The sequence below is a fragment of the Punica granatum genome, chromosome 7 (assembly GCF_007655135.1).
Source record: "Punica granatum isolate Tunisia-2019 chromosome 7, ASM765513v2, whole genome shotgun sequence".
NCBI classification, from domain to species: Eukaryota; Viridiplantae; Streptophyta; class Magnoliopsida; order Myrtales; family Lythraceae; genus Punica; species Punica granatum.
In genome coordinates this window covers 2869987-2893568 of record NC_045133.1, presented here as the reverse complement: position 1 = coordinate 2893568, position 23582 = coordinate 2869987, and the positions used below count along the sequence as shown (strand labels likewise).

Genomic DNA, 23582 nt, shown 5'->3' with positions numbered 1-23582 from the left:
GGTCCCGATAAAATAATCCTGATTATATTGTTGAATTTAGAAAAAAAAAATAGAGTTTAATTGAGTTGAGTCAAATTATAATTTGAAAAACAAACAACGCCTTGATCTCATATCAAAGACCGAGATTTACATAGTCGGTGTTAGGAGGAAACGAAAATAAATCCGAACATGGAGCAGAGATGACATGGGACCGGAACGGAATTTGAACTTTGATGGACAAGAGGAAACTGAACTTTATAGAACAAAAGGAAAACGAATCGACTGCAGCTGCAAGTCTACAATTTTGAATTTGAACTTTGATGGACAAGAGGAAACTGAAGACACAAATCATCGTCCTCTGCTCTTCTTCTCCTTTCCCCGGAGGGATAAGCACCCGAAGCCGAAGAGGCTCGTGGTGCCTGTCGAGGTGCAACAGGGTGAGACGTTCAGCACGGGGCTGACCTTGATGCTGCTCCCGTGATACGTTCCCCCACTACGACTCTTCCTCGGTATAGTTGAGTTGTGCCTCGGCGGGATTGAGCAGGCATTGCCCGACGTGGAGGACGACTTTGCCATTCTCGGTATACATGGCTGCTGCTTCTGTGATGGCCTTCGTTTCGGGTACTCCGGGGCGGCAGCTGAGCTCACCGACTTGCTTCTCGACAGGGCCGGTAATGGGAAGAGAAAGCTCATTCTGTTGCCATTTGCGGAATCGAGGCTGCTGCTTCTCCTAATCCCCCAGAAGGACTTCGGCTGGATCTTCTCCTCAGGCTTCCCATTCGTCGCGGATATTTCCTCTTCCTCTGCTGTCCGTTTCATTGCCTCTCCACGGCTCGTAGGGCACAGATGCAGTGGAGATAGAAATGGGATAGGCTGCGGCCTTAGTTCTTGCTCCTGAGCTTCTCCACACTGGGAAGCTCGTCTCTTCTGAACCTGACTTGGAAGGATCGTCCCATTCTCGAATAACTCATCCGCTGAGGACTGCTCGAACTCGAAGCTGCCACGGTTCCCGAACTCGAAACCAGGATTTGAGCTCGCGCGCAATGAGGGCAGGGTCGGTTCAACAGGTATGCAATCCGATTGGCCATTATCGAGGGAGTAAGAAATTCGTGGAGAGCAAGTCTCCAAGCACATATTCATTCTCGTCCGGGAATACAAGTACCGGAGGGAATTCGGATTCGAGGAAGAGATTATTAGAAGAGCACTGCAATGTTTAAACCGGAGAGAAGATTCATCGGATCATATGAGCAGAGGGATTAGGTGGTGATATGTGGGACTTGGTGGGTCACAAGAGCAAGAACTAGTCTCCTTGGCCAATGGACAATTATTGACATGAAACAGACAGAGAGAAGCAAAGAGGAAAATTCCAAACATCGAAATACATAAGAAATTGCAACAAATTAAAAAAAATAAATAAATCACGAGATACAATGCAGTTAATCAATTATCTCCACGTGAATTACTCTTTATTTGCAGTAAATAAGTTCGAAACCTGATGGTAAGGATAAAGCCAGCCTCCGACCCGATCGAGGAACTTCCGTGTATCTAATATAGCCCAAAAAAATAGAAACGCGTCAGCTTCTAGTAGTTTTAGACCAGTGTGATCAATCGGATTTTGTTCCAAGACTTATAATTAATAATTGATGAAATTAATAAAACAATGGATTAAAGAAATGTTTGGTGCTAACTATGTTTTATGACTAAGAAGCATATATTCCTATTGTATGATGACATGCAACTCGTTTATGTCTAACGTGGTAATAAAAAAAGATTACTGACAGCCTAATCAATTAGTTTGTATATATATATATATTTATGATCATAAGGCCTCAAGAGGCCATCTCCATTTCATAATTTCATCTTTTTCAAGGGCGACATGTATTACAACCCCCCCCCCCCCCCCCCCCCCCCCCCCCCCCCCCCCCCCGCATATCGTAGAAAACATTCACCGTGACTTCATTAATTTTGATGCTCGTAGAGAAAATTGAGCTAGTCAAGGAGTGGAATAATCATCTCATTAATTGATGCATGTTATTATTGGTAATTGGCTTGTGGAATGGTTTACATTCAATCACCAACTTGTACCGTCATAATTGAGCATCTGAGCTATAACTATTTCTCAATGAAAAAAATATTATTGATTTGACATAATAAAAGAACTTTCCAAACTTTGAAGGGTTCCTTTTTCCTTCTTCCTTCCAATGCCAAAGCAGCTTAATTCTCCGCGACTTCATTGATTTTGATGCTCGTAGAGAAAATTGAGACTCGAACAGGGAACAAATATTCGATTTTCTTTTTTTTTTTTTCTTTTCCTTTCTTGGGGGTCAAGATGAATAAGACATCACGTTGAAGATGTGCATAGCACAGTAGCACCTTAGTACACGTAACTGCGTCATTCATCAGCTGCTTTGGTATTGGAAGTAGGAAAATGGAACCCTTCAAAGTTTGGAAAGTTCTTTTTATTATGTCAAATCAATAATATTTTTTTTTTCATTGAGAAATAGTTATAGCTCAGATGTTCAATTATGATGGGACAAGTTGGTGATTAAATGCAAACAACCATTCCACAAGCCAATTACCAATAATAACATGCATCAATTAATGAGATGATTATTCCACTGCTTGACTAGCTCCAATTTAGTAGTAAATTACCGAAAAATCTCTTCGGGTAGGCTCGTTACTTCTATCAGCTGCAAATTGAACTGAAAGTTACATATGATCGACCACTACGACTATGATTACCCTCAGTAAGGATGTGGAAAGCTACATCTATTAGATCGTTAGCGTGAGTATGTACTTCCCTTTCGGGATTAGGCGAAGATAAAGAGATTATCTCAAGTATATATGATTAAGCAAATATTAGTTTCAGGAATGAGTTCATAATGGGTCCGATCTCCATAATCATGTAGTTGCAGTGTTATTATGCTCCATAATGATATTGAGCTCAGAAATTAACGTTTCTTTATATCTGATTAACATAAGGAGTTGAAGGCCCTACCTGCAACCTATTACACAGATCAATCAATATTTATTAGAACTAATCTCATAGCATAGCCATATAAATTAAATGATTAAGTACGATCTTACTAAACAAAGAAGTTTCACGGCCGTGCCTCGAGCATAAGTTGGGAGTTTCGATCGTCTTCTCAAGATTTTGTATATTATGACTCGATTGGGAGCAAAACAAGTTAACTGGAGCATATCAAGAGAGGTGGTTCGAGAGCGGCCTGAGACGTGATAACGTAGATCGTACTTGACTTCTTTCACATGATCAACGCAGCGTGAACCGATTTTGACTACATTTTGATGTTGATGTACTTGAAGTTTAAAATGCAATTAGATTACAATGAATTATAGCAACACAATTAAACATGTCATGTGGTGGACAAGTCATACCAACATCTCTTCTTGATTTTGATTAGGGTGAGCTTCAACAGATCGTGTTTTGTTTCTGTTATTTGTCATCTTGCTATTGAATAGACGTCCTTCAGCTCTTATCTTATAAGTGAATTCTATTGAGACTCGTATTTTTTTTTACTTGGTTCACGTAAGCGAATCTAAGACATTAATGTAAAGTTCGATCCATCCATTAATTAGTTAAAGCTCGAATCACCCAACAAGCAGATAGCTAGGACAAGGGGAATTGGTCAGAGTCTCATGCTAGCCCTCTTTTGGTTGTTCAACTACTCTCTTCGAGGAGTTCTCCTATCAGGGGCCTTATGCGACCCGAATACCACAACCAGTGGAAGGAGGGGTCCGTGTCCTTCGAATGACCACCCTTGTTGCCTACCAATAATGCTCTATGCAACACGAATGTCGCGCACAATAGTGACAATATCTACTGATCGAAATGAAATTCAATCGACCGATAAATTCGGCATGATGTGAAGCCAAGGGAGGCAGAGATGCCTGTCCCTAACTTCCCGGGAGCTTATCCGGTCCCGGATTGGAACCGAAACCAATCCAGTTGAATGTAATCAATTGTAAAATAAAAATGCAGTCGACTATATTCAATTCGACTGGTTCTAGTATGTGAGTTGATAAATTTCCTAACTTCGCTCGTGGGAAAGGGACCAGCATAAGATGGAATGTCTCCTCCGATTTTCCTACAAAAGATAGGAAGTGGGACCGAAACCCAACATGTGGGGCCCTTTAGATACCCTTTATGTAGTTGCCATGTGGTTGTGCTCATTCCTAACACAAAGCACGGAACCTTCGACTACTACCTCATGGACCAGACGAGATCAAGAACCATACATGTTATGGAATCATAGTCCATACAGATTATGACTGATGAATGATATGTTCCTGTAGAAACAAATATGTTCATAACCCGATTCCTCCAGCATCTACAAGCTTCGCAGAGTATAAGCTGAAAAATGTAGATAGAAGCTTCACACTGAAATGTATGGTAATGTACAGTTTAACAAATGCCCTTTCACTGGATGGCAAAGCAACCGATTTGAGTTGGCATTATCAAATCAAGACCAACCGAAGCAAAATTAGCAGATAACGATATGCAGCGTAAAGAAACACTGCTGAGTAGTTAGCTAGTCAAGGTAGCTTGGATTTCTGAAATGCTCACTATACATTAAAGAAATACCAAAACAGTTGATATCGGTGCAATGCGCAACAAAATATACAGGCGGAAGGTTCGCCCACGTCCACTATACAGTTACACGCATTTACCAACGTATAGGGCCCACATAAAATCAGAAGCCCACAATTGCACGCGAGAGGGTGCGTATCGACAATTCTCAGGCAAATAATCAGCAGCTTGCAGAGATCTGAAATTGTCTATCACCGCAGATCAATGACGTCAAACTTAAGATTTGGGTTCATGTAGATGTCGGGGCATGACTTGTAAATGGGTCCACCATCAGGAGGCTCGTCATGGGGATGGAAGCCACGCCGGTCGCACTGTCTTATAACTGACATACCCCCTGGGGTAGTAAGGCGGAAAATGCCATGAGGCCTACCAAGACACGAAATAGAATTTCTGATTACTGAAAGGTACATCACAGAGGCAAAAGACAAACCACAATATACTCTTAAGAACATTGACTGACCTTGAACTGTCTCTTGGAGCCATGACGATTGCAACGGCTTCGGGCAACATTATCTACAGGAGTAACAAATCATTTATTTGAGTACACAATATAAAGTTACTATTGTATATTCCTAAAGGAGAATCCTAAAACAAAAGACTTGCCAGGGATAGAAGAGAAACGCACCTGATATGAGTAGTGGGTGTGAAGATCAATTGACGACATGAAACAAGATTGAGTAGGATGCGTCTGCAAAATTGCACGATAAACGAAGAATTCAGTTGTAATTAGCATAGGAACTGGGCATAGTAATTTATGCCTGAAGGGTAAAAAGAGATACTCACGTGAATCCACCCTAGAGGGAAGAGGGATTGCTTATCTTGAACTTCAAATATCTCTTCTTCATTTGTGGTTTGGCACTGACAAATAATATACAGCTCTGGTATTAGATCCAGATCGGAAAAACAAAACAAAAGAAAAAGAGTTACAAGATAGAATGCAACTAGACTGTGGAAGAAAACTGCCATACAGAATCCGAGGTAGATTCCTGCTTGGGAATGATTAGAGCCGTGACATAGAATTTTCTATTTTTCTGCCAAAAGCAAGCACGATTGGCATTACAAAGTCAGTAATTACAAGAGAGAATCACTGCACAATTTTGGAGCTATAGGCAGCGGCTATGTGTAAGCACTCACAAGTGAACCAGCTAGTACACCACATGTTTCCAAGTTCCGATCAGTGTTAATTTTTGCCAGCTTCATGAAGTTCTCCATCAATTTTGTCGACTGCCAAGAAAAATAACAATGAGGATGCAGATAAAGTGAGACAGATGTACAAACATTAAGCTCTTCCAACCTTCGGACTTCAAATTCTTTGTTTTCACCAATATAAAATGAAACAACGGTCAGGGAGAAAGAAGCAAGATTCTTACAATGTGCAACTGCAACGGAGTCTCAGAGCAAATGTAATCCTCACGAGGGGGATTATCCATTCCATTTTGTGGTTCAGCTAGTTGACCTGATGCCGGTGCAATTAAGTCTTGCACTTCAGCAAGAACAGGTGGAGGAGATGGCTGTCTAATTATCTTTGTCTCAACAGTGCTCTCTGTTGCATCGAAGGAGATCATAAGATGTTCCTCCTCAGCACGAGGCACCTTGCTAACTTCTTCCACAACTGGAACTAAATTCAAGCTAGGTGCTTCTTTCTCAGAATTACTAGAATCTTCTTTAGTTGCAGGTTTATCCTCAACAGGTTGCACTTGCCGTAATCTGCTTTCCAAATAAAACAAAAGTAAGATGTTATAGACTATGTTCAGGTGTGTCACAGGCACATAAAATGAATATAAAGAAAGAGGGTCGGATTATACTTCAAAACAATTTAACTATGTCTAAGCAGCGTAACGAAGCCCAACGATTATAAACTTCTATCATCCAACCACCTAGACTTATGTTTGACTAGCAATTAGGAGGAAAAAAAAAAAAGAAGATAAAACAGAGAGATAGAGACGCATAACACGCCAAGGAAGGTGCTTCAGGTAACACATCGACATCTAACCTTGGCATTTCAACTGGTGTCAAGTCTATATTGCTCGGATACTGGACCTGTATAGCAGAATAGATGGAAGAAGCTCAAAGAATCAGAACCAATTCAAAGAGGGGAAGAAGGAGGCGGACAAGAGAAAATAACATACTCCATAACTTGAGGGTGGCTGCCATCGCCCATGCAGCCCATCAGGTCCTAATATAGAATGACGTGAAAGAGTTTCCTCCTTTGGACGCAATACATTGATTGATCTACAAGAACCATGGAAACAGGATCGCTAATCAATACTGCGTGCTATATAATGATATGTGTATATATGCCCTTCACGAGAGATCCTCTCTAAATTTTGTGCCATGAATTGTTGATTTCACATGATTCATTTCAGGTGACACCTCAAAAGTCCAGTTTGACGGAGAAAAAAGATATCTTACAATCTGCGGAATTGATCATCCACTGGTCTGGCAGGAGAATATGGCTGGTTTCTTAAACTCTGATATGCAGGTCCTCTTAAAGCTGGTCTTGATACCTGTTAGGTCGAGAACATGATATGCTCACGAAATATTAGCACATCCACTTAAAGGCTATGAATTCAATGCTCAATAGATAAAGCAAAACTTGTGACTAGAGTATATGCAAACAACTTTCACAGCCGTGAAAATGTACCTTATTTGTATCACTATGCGTCAAAGTCTGCTTTCTGACAGGCGTCCAAGCTGAAGAAATATTCTGATGAAAGTACACCGTACCATTCATCTGGTCTGAATGCTTCCTGTTCAATTCATCAATCTTCTGCTGCACTATGGGCTTCAACTTCTCCAGTTCTGTCAATGCATTCAATAATTTCTACAACAAAGAATTCCAACATAGATCAAACAACTCATCCTTGATACCAAAATTGATTTTACAACATACATTAAAAGATAGTAGTGTGGACCTTTTTTAGTGAAGACTTGGCAATTGGTAATGATGTTCTATAATCCCGATGGCAGGGTATAGTCTCAGTGACTAAGCTGAAGCAGAAGAATGCAAAGGGAAGATCATTAATAACAATGCAGAGTCGCATGCTTCTATTTGTAGATCAACCTACACAGATACTTACAATTTCAAACCCAGCACGAACTAACGATAATTGATGAATTGTTAATAAACGAAAAGGGGTGCATTAACTTACCTTGAATATCTCAGAAGCATTACGTAGAGATCTATGACATTATTCTCCTCTCGAAAAATATCTGCCTACAGGTGCAAAGTATTTACAAGTTTAATGGCCATTTAAGGACTAAGCCAAAAACCAGGAAATAAACACAGACATATTCAAATGGTGACGAAACAAGAGAATAAGTAAACAGAATAAGGATTGACAAACATATTAAGCTGTGCATAGGAACAAGATTCGACCGCATAAATCAAGGTAGAGATATTTACGAAAAGGCAGTAAAAGCCACCTCAGCAGATAAAACGATGTGTTAAGCTAAAATCAATGCACTGGTCTCTTCAGTTCCAATCTAGCCATCAGAAGAGTAAATCTCATATAGATAAAACTCCACCAACAGCAGGCTAACCTTTGTTGTTCTGGATTCCTTCAATTTTCGAGTAAGCAGACTTCTGCTCCCATCAGTTAAACATTTTGAGAATTTACCCTACACTTCGGCTCTATATACTGCCTAATGCATATCATATGAAGTAAAGGCACACCACTAAGCCTAAATGAACAAAAGAGAGTTCAAATCTGCAGCTGAGATGCAACTTTCTCAACTCTGGATTCATGATTTCTAAGGCCTAAATATAATTGCCTCCAGTAAAGATATAGGGATGCTTGGGATCAATGTAGTGTATTGCAGTGGATCAGTCTTCAATATCGAATTTCCAATAAGTTCACCAATCCAAATGACGATCAAACTAAAACTGACAGGCGCCGCCTTTAGGCAGAGATGAAGATGAACAGCAGCAGGGCTACGAGCCAACTGTAACAAGTTCCAAAATTTCTAATAATTTCCATCTGTCCTCTCTTGGTTTTCATTGAAACTGCTCTCTTTGTTCATTAATCTTCACTAACTCTTTTCAACTCGCCGCCACACCATCCCCCCGTCTAACTTCTACCTCTTGCTTTGATACATGAGCAGCTAATGCACTAAAGACAAAGACTCTCAACACTTCACAAATCCACCAAAACCATAGAAAGCAAAGTCATTGCATAGATTGAAGCAGCCCCATTCACAATCGAAACTTGAACTGAGAAACAATCATGCGTATGCACAGCAGGTGCCTATCGTAGAAAAGTTTCAATCAAACTCATAAACCCCTAATTCAAGAGGACTGAAACTCAGACCTGCTTGAGGATATTATCAGCGATCCGGTAGTAGTACCGGAGCGAGATCCGGTTATCCACATCAAGCCTCTGCGCGCTGGCTGCGATGTTGATTCTCCCGCTTCCTGCAGAAGACCTCATCCCTCCTCAAGTCAATGGAATCTCTCTTCCTCCTCTCTTGTCCTTCCTTTTCCCTCCCTTCTCCCCTTCAGACGAACAGCATTTCGTCGAACAGCCAATTCCGAGCTCGGGGAGAGAGCCTACAGCGACGATCCGAAGCTCGGAGCAGGGTCGTCAATGGCTGCTCGGGCTCAGAGTGGCGGGTAGAGAGAGAAGGAAAATAAGAGAGAGAAAACGATGGAACGGTCATTCGGCTTTCTTACGAGGGCATGTTTAGAAATTCGCCTTCCTGCAGAAGTTCGTTCGACCGCTCACGAAAACGATATCCGGTCCGAATCCTACGAGATGTGCGACTTATTGTAGTCTTGGGCCGGATTATTTTTGGGCCTTCTGGCCCATTAGGTCCAAGCTAGGCTCGCGTCAATGGGCCTTCTGGCCCATTATCTCAGACGATGCAAGGCTGCTTTTGTTACTGGAGATCCATGTATTGAAGCCGTAAGGGCAACATGAGAATTGAACCCATAACTTTTTCGTTCTACACCAAGGATATGTAAGTTTCAAGGCCATGCACTGAAACCCCTATTTCTAGGGCGTTGTTTGGTTTCGGAGACCTTGTTCGGTTTTCTTTTATCAAATAGTTTTGAGAATCATACAATCGATTTTGATATTTTTTTAATATTGAGATTAATACATTTCCTGAATCTCTAATATGTGGCTAGGGGTAGAGAGGGCCGAGGTGACTCGGCTTACGACCACCTTTCATCATACTACATCACCAAAGGCTTGGTTAGTAGGAAGGTCGTCTGGTTCGATTACTCGTGATCAAATCATATGGATCTTTTGGGCAGTGTTATTAAAATCGAACCGGATGTTGAACCATTAGAGGCATGGGTTCATAAGTTTGATCGGGAGTTCAATGGGTCGGACCGCACGTTTAATTAAACATTAAATAAATTATATATCATGAAAAAGTATTATAAAATAAAAATAACTAGCAAAATAACTAATAAATGTAGTTATTTCAATCTAAATCAACAAAAGAATGGTTGGATGAGTGGTTAGGAAGCTTGTCTATACTTTAGAGTTACCTTCCTAATTGAGATTGCCAATCATCTTAGAGGTTACCGGCTAACTCGATTGCGTCCTCCTCTCCTCCCTCTCTTTGAAAGGGTGGGGAGAGCAAATCCTTGGTGACACCAGTCACCACTATCCAGGTGAGGTGTTAGAGGTTACCGGCTAATTCAATTGCCTCCTCCTCTCCTCCCTCTCTTTGAAAGGGAGGGGAGAGCAAATCCTTGGTGACAACAGTCACCACTATCCAGGTGAGGTCGTCGACTGCAGCTCAACGAGGAGGTGGTGGCCAGCATGGGACAACCACCCATTATTATTATTATTATTGTTGTTGTTGTTGTTGTTGTTATGATCATCATTACTACCTTCCTACAATAACACATATTGATGAAGCATTTTTTTTTTGGGCATTGACACATAACCCTCCTAAAAGCAATAACATCTCTTTGAAGATAGGCCTAGCACTGCGCTTAAAACATGGCATTGTTTCGGCAATTGAAATTGGGACAAACGCGATTCGGCCAATATTGTAGGCCCCTTTGAAAGCATCCATGAGTTTTGATAACGTAATAGTGATTTAGAATCATTTAGACATCATTAGGAATTGTATTTTGCTAATGACAATGGCTTTGTTGTCGTTGTTGTTGTTATTATTATTATTGTTATTATTATTATTATTATTAATATAAATACTACCTTCTTGCAGTAACACATATTGATGAAGCATTTATCTTTTGGGCAGCGACACATAGCCCTCCTAAAAGTCGCAGCATCCCTTCGAAGGTAGGGGTGGCGTTGCTCTTGAGACATTTGCAATTGGGACAAATGCAATTCGACCCACATTGCAGGCCCCTTTGAAAGCATCCACAAGTCATGATAATGCAGCTGTGATTTAGAATCATTTTGGAAGATAGAACAACAAATGCAACGATGCAGTGCAATATTAGTGAAAGCAACGCGACTATGATTATTATGTGATACCAAAATTATAAGGTGATACCATTGAGATTGATACTCATTCAAGCATAGGCTCACAAGGTACTTTTAAAGAGTCCGTCCATATATAATGCGGTTTATCAAATGTATCACATCTCGTGATTTTATTATTAAAATTAAGAAAAAAGGGAGGAAAAAAAAGGACAAGAATTCATGGAAGCCCTGAAAAATCATGTTCATTTTTCGTTTGACATGGGTATATGCATACGCAGGGCCAAGAGACGGTGCCAATCTTGAGGCAAACGCCAGCACTATTTGCGAACTTGCCATGGCACGTATTGCTGCAGCACTGGTTCAGGCAGGTATCGCTGCACACTCCCCCTGCTGCAGTGCACTGGTTCCCTTGGCCTTTCACACCCATCAATTTGCTTCCTAGCATCACAAAGATATACAAAGACATACAGAAGAAATCAATTTTAAACACATCAATTTACTCATAGGAAAAATCAATTTAAAGCACATCAATTTACTCAAGTATTCATATACGATATTGTAACACAAAGCGGCTTTCATCAAACGAAATTCTAATGTCTCTTTTAAGCATTCATTACTTTTACCTGTAATAAATCAGATAAGTTGATACGCTTTTTTGTGTAAAAAAATAATGTAAAATTCTATATATTACGAATATAAGTTTGATTTTATTTAATCGAAATAATTTACTTTTTTATCTTTTTCTTTAAATTCTCTCTTGTACTTTTTCTTATTTATTATTTCAATTAGTTTTTTAATACGAAAATTTTTTAACTATTCAATATTTTTCCTTAATTTTAACATTTTTTTCCCTGAATTCAAGAACACGATCATTACTTTTTATCTTTTTCTTCAAATTTTTTTACATACTTTTTCCAACTATTTTTGTTTTCATCTCCTCAAATCAAACTAAATCAAACTTAACTTCGTTACCAAACACTATGTAAATATTTTCCAATAGTCAAGCTTCTTCAGAATCTTATGTCTTATCATTTATCTTCAAGAAATAGGACATATGTTTGATATTAATTATCACACATATTTTCCTTTCATCTTTTTACAGGATATGAACACTTGTGGATATATGGGGAATAAGAATAAAAAATAAAGGGATACGAGAAATTTCACATATAGAAACTAAATTTAAAATCTTTTAAATTCCAGCCGAAAGCAAGTAAACAGAAGGAATTAAGAAGAATTACTTCCTGAAAATGCAATGAGGACGATGAAGAGGAAGACTGAGGGGGGAAGCTTATTAGCCATGTCCGATCAACTCTCTCTTTCTCTCTGTAATAATACGATCTCTTTCTTTCTCCTTTGATTATTTATAGGAACAAACCAAACAAAATCTTAATCTTTGAAATATCATTCAGCTAATATATGTGTATACCCCCTTTGACCGTACACAAAGAACAACATGGTAAGGTACTAGTCATTCGTTTCGCATTCTCTGATTCTCTGTGTTCACGGAATCTAGTTAATTTCTCTTCGGAAACCTTAACCTTAAATTACCCTTTCTTTAATTTTTTGAGAATTATAACTCGCCAACTACAATATTATGTTAATATCATATATATATATATGTATGTATGTGTGTGTGGCGCGCGTATATTTTTCGGTCACAGTTAATAATATATATATATATATATATATATTTGCCAGAATTATATAATTTATATATTTGAATATCTTTCTTTGTGGATTATTTGAAAAATTATCTTCTTTTTTTTTTACTAACCCGGGTGGTCCAGGCTTCATCCGACCAATTCCCGGGACTCCGTGAACTCCCAGTGGCGCACGTAGCGGGTAATCACGCCAAAGGCGCTCCGGTGGCCCCAAGGGAATTCGAACCTGGAATCGGGTACAAGTTTAGGCGCACCTTAATCACTAGGCCAAATCCCTTGGGGTTATTTGACAAAATTATCTTGGCTCTTGCTAAGATGGATCATTCATATGTAATCTATTTGTACTACAGCCCAAAAAACGACATCGTTCACAAGAAAGGAAGTAAAAGGATAGGAGATGCAAAATAAAAAGATATATCACTTTCAAAAATTGAATCAGAAATTTCAGGATTTAAGAATTATTAATTAATGGGAGATGCTATTATGGTTGTTTGCGAAAAATAACCACCATGGTTATTTTATTTTCCGTCATTGGATCAAATTTTACGAGATCCAGGTCATACACGTGTCCCAATTTTTTTAAAATAAAATATTCATCCCTCTATTTATGAGTCCCGATATCTTTTACCACGCAATTACTCGACCATCCCCGCCGCGCCCGTGAACGAGTCGAAGTCAGTACTACACTAAACTGAACCAAAATCTCCAGGTTCACTTAAATAAATAACAACTTATTCATCTTCAATTTTTTTAAAAAAAAAGAGGGGAAAAAAAGAAAAGTCATCGACACCTGTATCTTACTGCCCCATCTGCATGAAGAACAGAAGGGTCTCGGGTAGAGAGGGCGAGGTGACTCGGTTTTCGCCCACCTCCCATCTGATTAGGTCGTCGAACCCAAGGTTGTTGGGGAAGAAGTTCCATGTTGGTTCCACAATTTTAAGAACTTCTTGGTAACAGAAAACGCAGTTTCCTGAACGGATATATAACGAACTGGTCATTGGAGAACATATGTCTTAAAGCTACGCTTTGAGGAGCTCCATGCCATTCCATCTTTTTGCCGCTTGACCACCACCTGTGATCAGCGTTATGGCGTGCGTCAAACCCGAAGCTAGCCCGGCGATATTCTTATCTCCAAGGACCTCCCCTTGTGGCATGTTGATCCCAAAGTTAGCCAGTTCTTATCACCAAGGACCTCAACTTATCGCAGAGATGGCTGATTGGAGTTATATGACTAGCATTATATTGTTCATGGATGTAAGGTCGTGGGAGGCAACTGATCGAGGCCACCCTCCTCCAATTTGGGCATTATATCGAGGGAGGGGGACCACCCCCTAGTCTATCTCTGGCCCAACGAGGTTGCCTAAAGAAGACTTACACTGCATCAGATGGGATTCATGGGAAGCAATGGATAGATACAAACGCAAAAGGGATGACAACCAGATTGATTGATTTTAATCATATTGGGATAAATAAAATTAAATGACAAAGATCTAATAACTTTTCCTACAGATAAAAGAGGTCTGATAACATTTTTTTCTGTCCTAGGGAGGCCGGAAGCCTGAAAATCGAGCTAAAAATCTGTCTTGGTTCAATAGTATGTGTAATTTTGCGAATATATAATGATATATGCAATACATATTTATCATGATATTAGTAATAAATTTTTGCCAAAGATCACTGCACGAATGGCATAAAGAAGGAATTAACATAAATTACAACCTGGAAATGCGAAAAGGACGATGAGAATTAAGACCGCTGGGAAAAGCTTGTTGGCCATATTGATGATCAAACTCTCTTTTCTCAGAATAAATATCGAAGTTTTCAATTTTTACACGTTTAAGGTTCTTATTGTCTTTTGCATTTCGATTTCTTATTTATACTGGACGTCCATAAAGGAAAAAATGGCAGTGTATCAAATCCTTAATTTATGATTCTCTGTTCATGCAATTTAATAATTACTCTTAGGAAACTTATTCATATCAATTAGCCCCCATTTAATTTGAGGATTAGTTGCCTAATAAGCTCACGGTATAATGATGTAGATTTGAAAAATTAATCCTTTTGGTTAATTTTGACAAGCTACATTAGATTGCATCTATCTATATATAGTAAAACAAGCTACATTTTACATTTAATAGGGTTATATTAATTAGGGTTAGAATAGCAAATAATAAATTAGACAAAAGAACGAATTTTTTATTATTATTTAGGATTGGAATTAAAGATTTTGTTGAAGGAACATTGTTGTAATGCATATACTAAAATAAAGAGATAAATTACCCTTTATTAAAATATATTTTTAGTATAAAAATTATTGTTTAAAATTTGAAACTTATTATTGAAATATTTTTATTTTTAAGAAGCAAATATTTTTTAGAAAACCTAAACAATTATTATAAGAATGGGATGTAAAAGTATGAAAATATGAGTCCATATGATACAAGGGATATGTAATATTAAAAAAATATAATTAAAAATTCATATAAGATTTCCAAAAAAAGATTATCACAAATTACTAAATTCATAGACTTATAGTCATATAAAAAAAATAAACATTTAGTGATTCCTTTCAAAATGAGTGTGCAAAATAAATCAGATTATGATAAATTTTGTAATCCATTAATATTATATAAACATATAGTGCCTACTAAATGAGACAAGCAGATGCAAAATTATTAATATACTATATATAATTTGCCTAATTTTATTAAAAATGTTATTTTAAACTTGAAATTAATTGTTGAAACTTCTCACTATTATACTTAGCAAGAAAATTTGTGTTTTCCAATATATGAATAATTTCTATAGGAAATAACGATATATATGAAAAGAAAATCGTGCAAAATGATTACCTTTCACAGTAAATTTTATTAATAAGTGAAACAACTATACTTGAATAGTTCTCTAAAATAATAAATGATTCTAATAAATAAATATGAGAATAGATATTATAATGATTTATACTCGAAAATAATTGACTAGGCATATTCATATAGTCACAACCCACTAATTATATAACATTACGAGTATATCAAAAATAAAATTTAACATATAAAATAAGGGTTTTGAATCATCTATCTTTATCTATATCTATATCCATAATTATATTTATCTATATATAACTAAAATTTACTACAATAAATGAGATTGGGTGCACAATAAATGCTTTAAAAAAATTTAAACAATATGGAAAAAGAAAAAGAAAAAATAAACATAATAATTAATAATTTTAAATTAATGCAATTAATGTATCTAAATCTCCTACTCACTATATATAATAATTAAAAGGAAATTTAAAGAATATGAAAAAAATAAAAACAAAGAATAATAATTAAAAATATTTAATAAGTACAATTAAATGTACCTAAGTCTCTTACTAAATACAATTAAGAGAAAATATTTATTGTAATTTCTTAATTATATATAAGTAATTAATGTATATAAACAATCAACTTAACATGACATTGTAAAAATTGAACCTAACTATAGAAATTGATATAAAAATTTCGATATTCTTAATGTCTAGATCCGAATTTCGTCTAGTTGGGGCCCGCATGCATCCCCGCTGATCGCACGGCTTGGGAATGCCCACCTTCTCGGGGGATGCGTGACGAACAAGCATGAGAAGGAGTCGCTACTACATGTTTATAATCCGAAGGTCGAGGGTCTGTGAGTTACCCGTCTATGGGGTAATGGATACACCTAGTTACTAAGGCACATGGTGTCTGCGGAGCCAAGGGTTCTAAGTTCGGGGGTTCTGTTACGTGCGGGCCTATATTCCGCACGTTCTATCAGTACTCTAATTTGTCTAAAGTTTGTCGTTTTTAATTTATTTACCGCATGATTAGGTGGCACTCGTCTTACCTGGTTTGACACCGTAAATTCGTCAAAGCAATCGAATCGGACTAAGAGGCCGAAAGAGGAGTGTATCCTCGGCTCAGGGGATCGGTCCATCGTCCTCACGTCTCAACTAACCGGACCATAATGGCCACTTCATCGCGTGGACCCGACCCATGAACCACGTGGTCTCACTCATCTCGGGGACCCGTAAGCCGATTGGACAAATTCCGACTTACGGACCTCGCGATTGCCGACCGAGATCGTTACATAAATGAATATACAAATAAGTACCTCACAATGTGCTCTTAATAATAAATACAAATACAATGGTGAGATTCTAGTCAGTTTGCGGTCAGCCAATATTCCACTCCTGTTCACCGTGAGGTTTGAGAAGATCGAAACTAAAATTAATGCAATGTGGATTTGTGAAAGCCGGAGGTCGGGTTTAACCGAACCAATGGATCCCAAGAGAACCGAATGGTCATCCAAATAGCCGTGGGACCGATCGAGTTCCCAAATGATTATCTAACCTCATTTCACGCATCCAAACCCGAGTCATCCTTCACTTGGATACTACTAGGGTTAAGACGGAAACTTGAGGCTAGAGTCCATGCTGCGCTCAGTGTGTGTGGGGACGTTGGATCCCGTCATCGATGGTTGGGGCGTTGGATCCCGTGTGAACTGTATCATATGGGTTCAGGCTTGAACCGACACAAAACAGACAAAAATAGATAAAACATACAAGTGGTGTTAATTATTGTCATGTTTATGTGATTATCAGATTATGACTCGGGGTTGATTTGCACACATGTTTCTATCCTAAATAGATGAAAACGGAGGTAACATGTGCGATAATTGGCCATGGACCATCTCGGAAGGGCATGTAGCATTTGGCGTCGTTTAAGAAAGAACTTGACAGACATGATATCTGTCGTCAAACCCTGAGTGTGTGGGTTTATTTTAAATTCTTCTATTTTGTGACATTGAAATATTAGCAGATTATGACAGAAGTGTATTTTTCCGAAAACCAAAAACCTAGGGTTTTGTCTTGCCAATTTCCCTGTGTTTATCGTGTCAAGTGTGTGATTAGTCCGGTTTGTGTTTTGTGATGGATAAGTGCGATCTAAGCATAAACTTAGGGAAGTGGGAACGTGAAAAACTACGAGAGTGTCAAGGTCTCTGCTCATACCATATGAAGGGCAAGATAACCTTGCACGGGTCGTCATTGCTCACGTCTCTGGTCCACCTTCCTAAGCGCCCGAATCTATGCTATGATGACAGAAACACCCCGGCCGAGTTAAGAGGCTTATGCAAATGAGACCTGCGCCTACACGGACTGCCCATCTTTACTCGTGGCTTGAAGTGTTTTGATCATCATAACCCTAGGGTTTTTGGCAAATCATGAACTGAACATTGTGCCCTTGAGCAAAAAAAATGTGTTTATGTGTATGAAAGGTCGAGACTACATGGTATGGACCATCGAGATCGGTAGCCGTTGTCAATCGATCCCTTAGACCGGCCAAGGTCGCATGAACCCTAAAGGAGCCGAAGGACCGGTTGTTTTGCCAAAAAATGGTCTAGGAAGAACTAGTGCATTCCAATCTGAGCCGCCTCAAATTGGGCCTAGACTCGAGTCAAAACACTCGAGTACTCTCTAGATATCCATGCTACGCATACTACGTGTCTCGGTATTTTGTTGAAAATTATGAGTTTTAAAAAGGGCAAGACTACCGGTTCATGACTCGTCGACACGATTACGAGTTCTTAGCCGATTCGCACAACTTATTAGGGAAGTCAAATGGATTAATTGGCCAAGTGAACTGTTCCAATTACTACCCCTGTGTGGTTGGTTAAAATTGAGTGAATTTTCCGAATGTTTTTGTTTGCGGGTTTCGAGCCGTTGAGCCAACCGTTGATGCCTCGTTCAATAAGAGCTTTAATTCTTGACCCTGTCGAAATTAGATCCGATTTTAAATCGACTGTACGTGGTTAAACCGGTCCGTGTGAGGTGTTTATGGAATCTTTGTTTATATTACTCAGTACTATCACAATTTATTAACTTCTAATTTGATAGGTTGCTTGAGGCATCCATCCATTAAAAGGTAATGAAATATAGTTTGCTCTGACCACCAGTGCTCAAATCTTCTAATTTTTCTGGGAGAAAGTCTGATTATAAAATTTCGGAAAAAGTTCTAGGTTAGTTCTACAATTTTAAGACCTTTTTGACAACAGAAAACTGGTCATTGGAGAGCATGTCTTAAAGCTACGGTTTGAGAAACTCCATGCCCTCCCATCTTTTTGCCACTTGACCACCACCGGCCATCAGCGTTATGGTGCGCGTCAAACCCGAAGTTAGCCAACAATATTCTTTTCTCCAAGGACCTCCCCTTGTGGCATGCCGATCCCGAAGTTAGCCAGTTCTTATTGCCAAGGACCTCAATTGTGGCGGAGATGGCTGTTTGGAGTTATATGACTAGCATTGTCATGAATCTAAGGTCGTCAGAGGAATAAACGCCGAATCGCTTGAACCAACCCACGTTAGTGAGATCTATTAATTTTTATGTGACAATTATGATAATTACTAATTTTACATGTTATTCGTACCTTTAGTTACTCCTGATAGACAAACGTCATCATTTTCTTGTTACAAAATTTACATATCAACATCATGGGTTCAAATAGTTTGAACCTATTCCCTTTCAATAAGATTGCGGATCCGAGTATGGTAAATTAAGAAAATTTATAATTGAAATTTTTTTATATTTTCACCCAAAATTTTATCTCTTAATAGACCAACCATGCTTGAATATGGTTTAGTCGGTGCCATTAGGCATTCAAATAACAATTGGAAAGAGAAAAAGGCACTCCCTAAAGTAAAAATCAAATATTTTCTTATTGGACTAGACATTAATTTCGATAATCTTCCCAGATAAGTCAGGAATAATTGGATTGGGGCACGTTAAAAAATTAAAACAAATTAAACATTTTTTCTCAATAATATCCATCCAGCTTCCTCTTATTGTTTTCTCGATTTGTTCTTCTATGAGTTTCCCGATTTTATGCAGCCAATGACCCGCGTTTATAATTCATGATCATATCTATAATTATATCATATGATGCATTTCGGCCCATATACAATACTTCATGATCATATCCATATGATGCATTTCTTTCTTTATACTCAGGTAATGAATTAAGATAGATAGTTCAATTGTCATAATCAAATTGAGGCATGAATAGACGAGAGAGTATTGAATTTAGGTGATCTTGTCGATCATTTTTTTTTATCACGTTTTATATCGATAATTCACATCAAACGGAAAATAGTCATGTATATATGCCATACATGATATGGATCCAATAAAGTTATCATTCTCTTTTTTTTCTTTCTTTCTTTTGTGTGTGTGTGTGTGTGTGTGTGTGTGTGTGTGTGTGTGTGTGGGGGGGGGGGGGGGGGGGGGGGGGGGGGGGGGGGGGGGGGGGGGGGGGGGTGGGGGGGTGCGGGGGAGGTGGGGGTGGGGGTGGGTGTATATTGGTTATTATCGTCTTTCGAAGATATAATATGGATTCGAATTTATGGAAACCCTAGACAATATGTAGATTCAACACGCTGTTATTATTGTTATCATCAATTGATGATACACACAACGCGCTTAAGAATTTAGAGAAATCCTAAGCATGTTCATATATCTAGCTAGCACGGAAACGTGCAAGTGCAGAAATGAACTGCGCCAATTTGGATGCAAAGGCCTCGGCCATTGGGGTGACTGTTGGCGCACCTGGAGTTACAACACTGATTCTGGCAGTTCCCACTGCACAGTCCCAATTGCCCGCTGCACGTATTCGCATCCACACCAAGGTCGCTCCCTAGTGAAACATGTATACATAAACAAATCAATTCCAAACATTACTCATACAGATCGACAAACTAGATTATTGATTGTACATGCAGAATCTCTATGATGAAAATCGAGCTAAAAATCGGTCTTGGTTCAATAGTTCATGTGTAATTTTGCTAATATATAATGATATATGTAATACATATTTATAATGATATTAGTAATATATTTTTGCCAACGATCACTGCACGCATGGCATAAAGAAGGAATTAACATAAATTGCAGCCTGAAAATGTGAAGAGGATGATGAGAATTAAGACCGCTGGGAAAAGCTTTATAGATGATCCAACTCCCTTTCTCTGAATAAATATCGAAGTTTTTAATTTCTACACGTTTAAGGTTCTTACTATCTTTTGCACTTCGATTTCTTATTTATACTGAACGTCCATGAAGGAAAAAAAAATGGCAGTGTATCAAATCATTAATTTATGATTATCTGTTCACGCAATTTAATAATTACTCTTAGGAAACTTATTAATATCAATTAGCCCCCCATTTAATTTTGAGGATTAGTTGCCTACCAATAAGCTCATGATATGATGATGTAGATTTGAAAAATTAATTCTTTTGGTAAATTTTAACAAGCTACATTCGATTGCATCTATCTATAGATAGTAAAACAAGCTACATTTTACATTTAATAGGGTTATATTAATTAGGGTTAGAATAGCAGTTTACGCATAAAATAACTTTCATGAAGTAATATATGAATCGGATTAATTAATTAATGAAGTAAATCAATCTACAATACTAAAACAAGCTACATTTTACATTTAATAGGGTTATATTAATTAGGGTTAAAATAGCAGTTTACACATGAAATAACTTTCATGAAGCAATAAATGAATCGGATTAATTGATTATGTAAATAAGAAAGTATAAAAATTAAATAATAAATTAGACACAAGAGCGAATTTTTTTTTATTTAGGATTGGAATTAAAGATTTTGTTGAAGGAATATTGTTGTAATGCATATACTTAAATAAAGAGGTAAATTACCCTTTATTAAAATATATTTTTAGTATAAAGATTATTGTTTAAAATTTGAAACTAATAATTGAAATATTTTTATTTTTAAGAAGAGAAATATTTTTTAGAAAACTTAAACAATTATTATAAGACTGGTATATAAGAGTATGAAAATATGAGTCCATATGATACAAGGGATATATAATATCAAAAAAATATAATTAAAAATTCATATAAGATTTCCAAAACATTCACGATTGGCTGGAGCATGTATTCGCATTCACACCGGGGTTGCTCCCTAGTAAATCACACATATACATACAAGCAAATCAATTCAAAACATTACTCGTACATAATGACAAACTAAAATAATCTCTCTGATAAAAATCAAGCTAAAAGTCTCTCTTGTTTCGATTGTTTATATATATAGATAATAAACCCCGTGGGTCATGTCCATGCATGCATGTGTAATTTTGCAAATATATAATGATATATGAAATATATATTTTATAATGATATTAGTAACATATTTTTGCCAACGATCACTGCATGCATGACATAAAGAAGGAATCAAGATAAATTACAACCTGAAAATGTGAAGAGGACGAGGAGAAGGAAGACGGCAGGCAAAAGCTTGTTGGCCATATTGATTATCAAACTCTCTTTCTCTGAAAAAATATCGAAGCTTTTTAATTTTTGCACGTTTAAGGTTCTTATTTTCTTTTGCACTTCGGTTTCTTATTTATACTGAACGTCCATAGAGAAAAAAGTGGCAGTGTATCAAATCATTAATTCATGATTCTCTGTTAACGAAATTTAATAATTTCTCTTAGGAAACTTATTAATATAAATTAGCCCCCATTTAGTTTTTGAGGATTAGTTGCCTACCAATAAGCTCATGATATGATGATGTAGATTTGAAAAATTAATTCTTTTGGTAAATTTTAACAAGCTACATTCGATTGCATCTATCTATAGATAGTAAAACAAGCTACATTTTACATTTAATAGGGTTATATTAATTAGGGTTAGAATAGCAGATTTTATGCATTTATTATGTATTAAATACTTTCAATATTGTGAAAGATTTACAAAGATATTTTTCAAGGATAACGGATCACTCAAAATATATTTTTGTGAAGATTTCGTAGAAATCGTGAATTTTTTCTACCCCTGATATTGTAATTTGTCATAAAAATAAACTCTAAATTATTTTTACTCAGAGAAATTTATAGAATAGATAATTATTGTAAGTAAAAACATTTTGCTAGCGCAAGTGCTCCCAGTCACAACAGTCACCCTCACCTATGTAAGCTCTGAGAAGTCACTGACTTTGCGTGGTATCACACATTTTGCATGGTATATGTAAAGGGGTAGTGTTATCAACTCTTGTCAATAATCTAAGATTGGTCATAAATAATCTATTCTACAAAAGATAAAAGACTCTTTAAAAGGGCGATTAGTTTTACTTTTGAAAAGCTTGATTTATGGATTCCATGCGGCAAGGTAAATTCACCTTATAATCCCTCCTTAAAAGTACTTCTCTAAATTGCTTTGAATTTGGAAAATTAGAAAAATTCTATCTTTTTATAAAAATTTCTCAAAAATTTCTCAAAATAAACGCGCCTACATCTTTTCAACTTTCATTGCAAACCTTTCTTTCCGTGATATGTAAGGGATTAGGAACTTTCATTTTGCAAAAAAGAAAAAAAAAAGAAGAATATCACTGCACGAAGGTTGAAACTCACATATATCAAGATTTACTACAAATTGGCCAGGCGATTGTTGACATGACATGAAAGACGAGTACGTGCAACCATAGCAAGAAAAAGGAACCCGTAACATCGGGATATACCTCCTGAATAGCCGGTGGCTCCACCCGCTATACATGACGCCTCACAAAAGGCCACATGGGCTCGCAAATCCTTCTCAGATTCCAAAATAGACCTGTGGAAGCTCATTTCTGTCCCATTTCCGGAGCTATCCATGGAGCCCCCGCTCGGGGGCTGGGGGGTGCAAAAAATGCAGCAAATGCAACCGTGAACATGACACCAACTATGATGAAAAGGTCTCTGGATCCTGCACGGGACACCACACTTTCCTGAGTTAAAACACAAGAAAATCATATTAGCTGACTCTGTGTTTATTAGTTTTTAAGTGAATGTGATTTCAACTGAAATCACATTCACTAATTAATATCCAAGGCCTGGAA

The 23582-nt window shown here is 37.5% G+C and overlaps 2 protein-coding genes across 2 annotated transcripts; both read right to left on the bottom strand.

Annotated features, from left to right (window-relative positions):
* Nucleotides 1-208: 208 nt before the first annotated feature.
* Nucleotides 209-1463, bottom strand: LOC116213113. Its single transcript, XM_031547930.1, has one exon. The coding sequence runs from the start codon at nucleotides 1117-1119 to the stop codon at nucleotides 328-330; it is 792 nt and encodes a 263-aa protein (XP_031403790.1). The 5' UTR covers nucleotides 1120-1463; the 3' UTR covers nucleotides 209-327.
* Nucleotides 1464-4425: 2962 nt separating this feature from the next.
* Nucleotides 4426-9274, bottom strand: LOC116215311 (AMSH-like ubiquitin thioesterase 1). The gene is made up of 14 exons (XM_031550967.1): nucleotides 8899-9274; nucleotides 7741-7805; nucleotides 7504-7579; nucleotides 7233-7412; nucleotides 7001-7095; nucleotides 6718-6820; nucleotides 6582-6628; nucleotides 5959-6295; nucleotides 5723-5812; nucleotides 5557-5619; nucleotides 5372-5446; nucleotides 5214-5276; nucleotides 5049-5101; nucleotides 4426-4954 (listed from the first exon to the last, which is right to left on the bottom strand). The coding sequence occupies exons 1-14, from the start codon at nucleotides 9016-9018 to the stop codon at nucleotides 4780-4782; spliced, it is 1542 nt and encodes a 513-aa protein (XP_031406827.1). The 5' UTR covers nucleotides 9019-9274; the 3' UTR covers nucleotides 4426-4779.
* Between the last annotated feature and the right edge of the window lie 14308 nt (nucleotides 9275-23582).